The following is a 10,055-nucleotide window of genomic DNA, read 5'->3' on the forward strand; positions in this document are numbered from 1 at the left end:
CCTCCTCTTCCTCGTATTTAAGGTTAACTTAAACCCTAAACTGTAGGGTCTCGACACTTGGCCACTACGGTGCTCCCCTCTGGGAGCTAGAGTGTCGTGCTCTCAGGTTCTGAAACATGGACTGAGTAGTGTTGTGCCATCTTCTTGGTGTTGGGAAAAGAAAAAAATTTTCATGGAAAGGGGCCCAAAATCCAATAAACGGGAGACCCCATATCCCATCTCTCAGCATACAAACTCATGGTTAAGCTTGATCGACGAAATAGAGGGCTCTGAATGAATAATTGATCAACACAATCAGGCTCCACATAATAACAAAAATTTTGGAAATCGAAGAAAAAGTCTAAATTTAAAAAAAAACTAAACTAAACTTGCATGATGTATCTGCGGCCATAAAACAATAATTAAGGCCTTATTTTATGTTAAAATAAATCAAATTAAATCAAATCAATCCAAAATTAATCAAACCAGTTTGAAAAGAATAATTTAATGCAAACCAAATCAAATCAAACCAATCCAATTTTAGTTTACTTGTTTCCAACACAACCACAAAAATGAAGTGAACAGAACCAAATGATTTTGCTCAGATTCAGTTTTTCTTTATTCATTCTATTAAACTGATTGTCATATGGAAAGCAAAAAATAAGAATGCAACCGTAGTATCATGATCAAAAATTAAAAATGGAAAGATGAACTTGAAGAAAAACAACCCAAAAAAGGCCACCCACTAAAGCATATAAGCTAAATAATGAAATAATAACAGAAAACACGGCAAACAATTTGCATGCCGACAAGTTCTTAAGAGTGACACAGCTAGACACGATGGTAGAAAACATACCACTAGCAACTCCACCACTCGCGCCATCTCGGAAAGTTGCATGATAAATAGCCCGCCTAGCAAGCTCTGATGCTTCTTTAATTGACATTTCATAGTGATATCTGCATTTAAAAAAATAAAAAAATAAAAAAAGCAGTAGTCAAGGATTCATTATAGTTATAGTTACTAATGGGATCCTTTCAATGCTTACCCACTGTCAAGAACACCATAAGCATAAGGTGATCCAGAGCCAACAGAGAATCGCTTTCCCTTGAGCCTGCCTCCTTCGCTGTCCACATAATACAAGCCTGGCCCCTAGAATCCATGCACGGACTTGTCAGCTGATTAATTGATTAGCCATGTAGAAGGCATAAATTTGAACTACTCTATGTTACCGTTTCATCCCACCCAGCAATCATGGTACCAATAGAAAGGCCCATTCCTCGGTACGAGTAAAGAATATTTGCCAGTAGCTTGGAAGCGCCTGTAACAGAAATCCTTCGCTTGTTTGCCAGTTCATGCAGACGGCACTATATGAATAAAATGAAAGCAACTTTCAGGAAAACAAACAAATTTCAAACTAAAGGCCTTGACGCACATAGATTTTCACAAACAAGGAAATCATAATGAAGTATCGTTAGTAAACAAAAACGCACAATATAACTCACCTTGATACCTAAGTTCCTATGCCAGAATTGGCAATCTGCAGCCCCCCCTGCCATTGTGCCAATCATGTATGGATTTATCTCGATAATTTTCTTCACGGTTTGCGAAGCTGCAGACAGGCGAAAGAAACCATAAGGGAGGTCAGTCCAGAAAATAATGTAATACTAATGGATCAAGGCTCCCTTCAAAGTTTGTTTAAATATGTATAAAAACTGAAGTTGAGTTTATTCATTTAATCGCATACACTTATTAAGCTTTATAGTATAATATTACTTCTACTAGTTAAAAATTCTCTTTCCTTTGGTCTAGAAATAGACCTTGAAACATTAAATCATACATAACTCTCGTATCATGCATATCTCTTACTTATATCATGTATATTATTTTTCATGTGCTTATAATGTATATCTATTTTATCATATCTATCTTGCAAACCATGTATAACATAAATATCTCATACATATCATTTATGCATGTCTATCCTGACTAACAATATGAACGATCTAACTAAAATAGAATATCTGCGGAGTTAAACATACATTTTGAAATAAAGAAGATTAATGAATTTAAAATTTAATTACTCACCTCGATTGTCGCGCTATGATGTGATAACCTTTATGTTAATTTTAATAACATATAAAACATAATATTAAACTTTAAGATTTAAACAATTTCCCATCAAACAAATTATTCTTCTTAAATTAGCATAGAATTAATTTACCTCAATTTACGGGATGATTTTATAGTGAATTTTTACCATTGCCTAGAGTCAGCCACATCGAACAAATAACCTGGAATCTGCAATTAACTTTGAATTTAAAGAGATCTTTGCTCATTAAGTAATTTAACCCAAAAAAAGTAACATTCGTACCACAAATAGGCTTCTCGACACAAATTTGCCTTTCCGAAATTGCCAAATATCTTCCCCCATCCTAACACTTCAAACATCCTCTCCCTTTTGCTATATTCAAGCTAAAAATCCTTTAGAAACTCACAAGCCACTTACGACACTTTCATCACAAGGTCGGCGCCTCCGACAACTATCGGAAATGAACAGTGCATGAAAAATAAGGCAAATCTCAAAATGAATGAAAGAGGAAGGAAATAAAAGTCTCAAATAGCATGAAATAGGATTTCGTACTCACCGATTTCAACTCAAATCCCTCAAAATGCCATATGGGGCTCTATGCAGTCTGCTCGCCTCCTCTGCTTGACTCGGCTACAATGCGAGATTGCATTGTGTCGTGACTGAGCGTTGCAATAGTGAGGGAGAGGAAGATCGGGAGAAATCAGAAACTGGAGGGGCTTCACGCAACGCAACCAAGAGCTAGGGAGAGGAATCAAAGTCTTTAAGGAGGACCCCCCATTCGATGCCCAAACATAGGTAAATAGCGTGGTAAGTTGGTAGAAATAGTAACCATGCGGGATTGAGGATTTGATTATGTTTAATTAGGTTATTTAAACTTATTAATTTCAAACTTTTTTATCTCTCATTCCATTCAAAATTTATATATACTATTTTATATTAAATTGATTGATTTGATGTGTAGAATTTTATAAAATGAACTCGGATAGAATCTGTACATTTCAAGTCACCAAAAATTTTATGTGATTTCTCAAAATGGGTTATTACAAATACTGGCTAGATGAGCATTGGAGAATATTCAAAAAACAGAACTACTCATTTCAGTACATAGTCCTCTTCGTTAGCACCTCCATCTAAATGTGTGTAGATGAAAATAAAATATTGTCATCACTAATTACCTTCACATTGAAGAAGTAACAGAATATTGCAAGGTTCCAATCCAACTTCACCTAATGCAAATGCAAGATGAAGGTGATGGTAATTGCCATAAACCTTAGCAGAATTTGGGTACACATAATAACATAGCATTTGATTATGTCGACAGGCTCATGGCACATTAAGAAACAGACGCGGAGCTTGAAATGATCCTCAAGGACACAACCTTCATCATCAAACAATGGGTTCAGAATTTCATCCTCTGTGAAAGCTCAAGCCAAATGTCATTATAGACATAGATGCCATTAAACTACTTCACCCTCCAAGATGACACTTGGGATGGCTTAATGAAGTTGAATCCATTAAACCACCATCCACGGATCCACTCCCCAAAATGCGTCAACTTGACTATTAGGATGAGTACAATAAAAAAAGCTAACAATCTAGAGAGAGAAGCTTTGGGATTTCTAAAGAGAGTCAAGTGAGAAAAATAATAGTGGTCGGAGGCTTAAGGTATTTAGACCTACAAACTTTACACTTGACATGGTGTCTAATCTAGAAGAATAATTTTAGGATTGCAGATATGAACCGACAACACCAAATGCTAGAAGAACTTCATTACAAAGCACTAGACAAACAACAATGACAACTCGATTTGTAAGGCCAAACATGAATCAATACCTGCAAAAAATGGCCCTTCATGTAAAAAGTACATAGTAGTCCCATGTAGGGGGGAGGGGGGGGGGGGGGGGGGACTCGATTACAAAATACCAACTAATATTGTTTTAGTGACTATGCGATCACATGCAAGTTATCACCAATAAACCGAAACAATTTAAGACAACTATACCATTTAGAGAATTTTTTCCTTTTTTTATTAAATACAAACAAGTACCATTCAAAAATAAAAATCAAATATATATCAGATGTAACAAGGAACTAATTAGATTTCAATGACTAAAAAGCATGTTGAATGAGAATAATCTCAATCTTCAAAATTTAATGTTCCTTGCCCAAGTAGATCTACCTCACCCGATATGTCTGAATGTCCCTTAAGGCGACTAGCCTCTCTCGAGTCAATTACATCCTCAATACCTACTCTAGCAACACACTCTTAACCAATTACAGTTGCTTTTGCTAGGTAGATAGTGCCACTTGCGCCGACATTTCATCCACCCATTTGACCAAGACAACCATACCAACGGACTCTTTGTAGAACAACTCACCAATTGCAAGAAGGGGCAAAAGACCCTAGAGTTTCATCATAATGTGCTCCAGGCAAAGAGACAGCTCAATAGACATCTCAATTCTCCAAAAAGGTCTCGACGAGCACACATCCTCAACTCCAGCCGCGGTCAATCCTTCATGGGAGCAACTCAAACAACTCACACAACCAACTCAACAAGATGCTCACCCAAGTAGTAATAGAAAATGGTCCAACTCCTCCTGACCATGTTCATCATCTGAATATTCGGTCATAGAGAAATATTCTATACACTACTTAATAAAAGCAAAATAAAAAAAGTGGAATAATAAACTTTAAAACATTTGCAAGTAAATATTTGCTCATAGGGATGGCCTCGTCCGTCACGACCATCTTCTAATGAAGAAATATAGCATTAAAATATTTTCCCATAAAAAAAGAGCAAAATCCTAATTTCAAATTTCACTAAGCTTACCAACTTGTTCCACCACCACTTCATTCTTAGAGAGAGAGAGAGGTCTCACATGTAGACTCGCCTGAAGCCATAAAAATTGGATTGTCCTCATCCAAAGAGCTTACTTCCTCTTTCTCTTAATATTACTCAACTTCCTTGCTTTTAGCATCTCCAACATTGTCGCTTAATTGGTAGCATCTACAACCCAAATTCTCATTTAATCAAAAGTATAAAGATCGAACAATGATGGAGAAAAAGGATAAATACAACAAGAAACACTCTATAAGCATAGAGTAAGGTAATCTATAGAAGAGTAATTCATGTTGGCTTGGGCAGAACAATAACAGATCAAATCAATGAACAATATTTAACATTTACCTTTTTCTTTTAAATACGATCACCTATTTTTCTTGAATATTTTTTAAAAGACAATTATTAAGTTCTCAAGTTTATCACAGTAATATAGTAAGGCTAACATAGACAATCAAAATTACTCTAAAAATACTAGCAAAATATGCCTTATATTCATTCAATAAGCAACATTTCTCACTCTTGTTATCTTGTAGTTACCTTCAAAAATTACAAGAGAACCAAGTATGTATATCTCAAAGGGTGAACTCACCCAAGAAGGAGAATAAAGAGACGAGCTCAATACAAATTTGCCAACTGAACTCGGAGACAAACTCACCAAATGGGATCCAAAACAACCATCCAATCAAATTTGTGGCATTAAACTTAACAAGCAGAAAGGCAAACTCATATGCCTATTGATGAGAAGAATCGATCAAGGCACAAGAGCGACCACATTTTTACTGTACCAAATCCAATGAATCAACCAAATCAGATAAGCCAAATGACTAGAACTACCACTCGTCTCAAGTTACTAGGAGATCCATCGACTCCTCCACAGGTCAACTGCATAAGGATCATAGGCCTTTTATATTACTTTATATTTTTCACATGTATTGCCCATTATGTAGCCTTTTCTATTTCGCTCAAGTTCCTAGATCTCAAATATATAAATAGAGGATCCTAAGGAGAGCCCAAGTTTTGATTCTTCTAGCCCACTACTCAACAATATTATTTTCTTGACCCTTCTCTAGTTGATTCATTCTCTTCTTACGTCTCTATTTCTTACCCTTCACTATTTCTTTGGGCCCATAAGACTTAAGTGTGACCCATATACAAATCAAAATAAAAAAACAATGATAATGGAAATGATGATGCTACAGAATCACTAGAACATTGTGTAATAACTCATGTATAAAATAGAAATAACGGGGTTAATGAACTCTAACATAGCTTCCAAACCTAGCTAAAGGCTATGACATGACTAAAACAAAAATGAAGTCAATATTGCTTCTTCAATCCTACACCTGATTTAAGAATGAGTAGTTATAAACTTCACGATATGTCTAAGGGCCATGAAGCTCCAATAATGCAAGATATATGAAAGGGTTTATGTATTCAAGTTGCCTCATCATTGCAAAGAGGCTATTTTAGTCGACGACCTTCAATCAAAATGAATTGAACCAAAAATGTGAATTTTGGTTCACAAAACTAAAATCTGAAAAAGAGAATAAAATGCATACTAAGTGTGTCCTTATGTTTTTACCTTATGATTAGTTTTTTTAAGTTCACTATTTGTGCAAACTAGACAAGAATTAGTATAAAATGTTGTATACAACATGTCATTCTTCATACAAGTTTTGAGGATAAGTATGGCACAATCTCCAGATGTTTGCGCCACCAAATGATTCAAAACATTACAAAAAAAGATTTATGGTTCAACTTGAGCTACAAAATTTTTTCTGACACTTTTCTAAAGTCTAAGAGCTTATGCGAGATTTCAATATGTAGGATGATGAGATTAATGTAACAAGAACATTCCATGGTCATCAATTGTATAGGAGAGGATTTTTTTCTACTAAACTATAGAAATAACTAAACAGCCGGATGTTATTACATGCCATATTATTGAAACATGGAAACATATGTTTGGATTGAGTATCAAAATAGACTAAACCCTAAGCAACCAATAGATCATTGCTCATGCTTCCAATTAAAAGCACACAATACCCAACTATGTCAAGTTAGAACATTCCCAATGCAACGGTTAGCCTTTTCAAAATTAGATAGACATGCTCGGAGCCCTGTAGGATCATGTTGATGTAATAGACAGAGAACTACATCCTTAGCTACTCTCCTACTAAAACCGAACTAATGGCTTCAAAGCTAACCCCGAGGTACAAGAACTGTTCTTCATTCAACTTCGAGGTTTGAAATAATGGAGATGATGCAAGGAAACTCTTCAACTGCTGAAAAGCTTGCTCTTCTTTGGTCATCTATAAAAAATTATTAGCATTCCTTAGAATCTTGAAGAAAGCTGCGCACTTTTCTTTGGATCTAAAAATGAAGTGAAATTAGACCTGCAATGTCCTGTTAGTTTATGGAGCTCTTTGGTGTTGCGAGACGACGACATGTTCACAAGCTCTTGAACCTTCAAAGGATTAGCTCTGATCCATTCGAGTGTTAGCAGATACTCTAGGAACTATCCTATTTTAGCCCCGAATGTGTACTTAAATGGGTTCAATCTTATATTATATTTTCTTAGTATTTTGAAACTTTTTTAAGTTATTTATGTGTTGTCCAACAAATTTACTCTTGATCAGTGTGTCATTAACATAGACTTCAATATTATTTCATTTTGGGATGACAAATATTACATCAATCATTCTCTAGTATGTGGCACCTGCGTTCTTGAACTCGAGACATTAAATATAACAGAAAACTCCCTTTCATGATGATGAACACGGTATTCTCAGTATCCACAGGATGCATTTTTATTTGGTAATGCGCAAAAAAAACATCCAAGAAGCTCACGCCCGAGTAACCAACAATCAAATCTATGAGTGCATCGATCAATAGTATGGGGTAGTTGTCCTCAAGTATGATATGTTAAGGCTAGTGAAGTCGACACATGTTCACCATTTGCCATTCGGCTTCAGAACCATCACCACGTTCACTATCTAATATGAGCACTACACTTCGTTGACGTAGCCTACCTCTAGCAGCCTTAGCACTTCTTCTAAAATCATTTCTGCTAATGTGAGTATCATCGACCTCGTCTTCTATTTGATGGGTTAAACTTTCATGTCGATGTTAAGCTGGTGATTGGTGACAACAACAGTGACTCCTAGCATATCCTGAGTCGACTAGCGAACACATCATGATATTCCCAGAGTGAGATAATGTAATAATCCCTACGACCTGCATCAAAAGCCATACTTTATCGAAACAATTTATTGGCTTCTCTGACAAGGATCTCTTTGAACACTTAGCTTATCTCCATGCCACTTCCTCATTGGACGTCCAGCTCAAAGCTCTCCCAATACATGTTGCTTACCGTCCATAGGTAGCAATTGCGTGACTGTTCTAGGTTGCCACTGATAGTGATCACTCCACTTTCTTCTAAAAAATTTACGGTTATATAGTATGTCGTGATGACAACCTTGCAAATGTTGAGGGAACAACTGAATATGACATTATAAGTTGCTAGTGAGTCGAATATGATAAAGTTGAACAACAACAACAAAGCCTTAAACGGACTGCATGGGGTCGGCTGCATGAATCCTTTTTCTCCATTGCGTCCTATTTAGTGTCATATTTTCATTTAATTTTAATAAATTAAGATAATTTTTTATACAATAAGCCCAAGTCTACCTACGTCTACCTATGCCTTTCTTGACATAAGTCGAATCTAAAACATCTACTCTCCTAATCCGATAATCAGATGGTCGGTGTTTAATATGACCAAACCATCTAAAACGATTCTCTCTAATTTTGCCCGTTACTGGAGCAACACCAAGCCTATCACGGAGATATTCATTTCGCATTTTTGTCTCTAAGGGTAAAGCCTCTTATCCACCTAATCATTCTCATCACGGAAACACTTAACTTAGTATTATGTTTCTCTTTTAAAGGCCAATATTCAGCGCTATAGAGCATTGCAGGTCTCACCACCATCTAATAAAATTTTCCTTCAGTCTAAGTGGTACTTTTCTATCACACAAAAAGCCCGAAGCGTTCCTCCACTTCCACCAACCAACTTGAATTCTACTATTAACATCCTCATCTATATCACCATCGCTTTGAACAACAGGCCCGAGGTATCTAAATCATTCACACCTTTTAATAATTTGATCACCCAAAGTTACACTTCTGTCACTAGAGCTACTACTACTAAAATTCATTCCATGTATTCAGTTTTAGTTCTACTCAAATGAAGGCCTTTAGAGTCCAATGTAGATATCCATAATTCAATTTTTTCCTAAGTCTTTCCTCTAGTCCCAAGGTACATCCTCCTCTAAATGTCCAGTAAGAGCATCCATAACTAAAGCAAAAAGATATGGGCTTAAAGCTGATCCTTGATGTAATCCAACTGAAATAGGAAACTAATTGGTCAATCCTCAATCTGTTCGAACACAAGTGACAACTCTAGCATACAAATTTTTAATGACTTGAATATAAGTCATATCAACACCTTTCTTCTCTCTTGTAACCTTCTCGTAAGCTTTTTCCACAACAACAAAAACAACAACAACAACAACAAAGCCTTAATCCCACTACGTGGGGTCGGCTACATGAATCCTTTTTCTCCATTGCGTCCTATTTAGTGTCATATTTTCATTTAGTTCTAGTAAATTAAGATCATTTTTAATACAATAAGCCCAAGTCTTCCTAGGTCTACCTCTGCCTTTCTTAACACAAGTCGAATTTAAAACATCTACTCTCCTAATCGGATCATCTAATGGTCGACGTTTAATATGACCAAACCATCTAAGACGACTTTCTCTAATTTTGTCTGTCACAGGAGCTACACCAACCCTATCACGAATATATTCATTCCGCATTTTGTCTCTAAGTGTAAAGCCACTCATCCACCTAATCATTCTCATCTCGGCAACACTTAACTTATTATTATGCTTCGCTTTTAAAGGCCAACATTCAGCGCCATAGAGCATTGCAGGCCTCACCACCGTTTTATAAAATTTTCCTTTCAGTCTTAGCCGTACTTTTCTATCACACAAAAGGCCCGAAGCATTCCTCCACTTCAACCAACCAACTTGAATTCTACTATTAACATCCCCATCTATATCACCATCGCTTTGGACAA

General features: G+C 36.1%; 1 protein-coding gene across 1 annotated transcript in view; it reads right to left on the reverse strand.

Moving 5' to 3' along the window:
* LOC110038137 (proteasome subunit beta type-5-like) overlaps window positions 1-10,055 on the reverse strand; it is a 23,857-nt gene that overhangs the window by 8,612 nt on the left and 5,190 nt on the right. The window contains exons 3-6 of the mRNA XM_020742908.1: window positions 1,483-1,589; window positions 1,210-1,344; window positions 1,026-1,129; window positions 836-936 (exon numbers count right to left, since the gene is read on the reverse strand). Coding sequence (XP_020598567.1) covers window positions 836-936; window positions 1,026-1,129; window positions 1,210-1,344; window positions 1,483-1,589 — 447 coding nt within the window. The remainder of the gene's footprint in view (window positions 1-835; window positions 937-1,025; window positions 1,130-1,209; window positions 1,345-1,482; window positions 1,590-10,055) is intronic.

This window comes from Phalaenopsis equestris, unplaced genomic scaffold, assembly GCF_001263595.1.
Source record: "Phalaenopsis equestris unplaced genomic scaffold, ASM126359v1 Scaffold231556, whole genome shotgun sequence".
Taxonomy (NCBI): domain Eukaryota; kingdom Viridiplantae; phylum Streptophyta; class Magnoliopsida; order Asparagales; family Orchidaceae; genus Phalaenopsis; species Phalaenopsis equestris.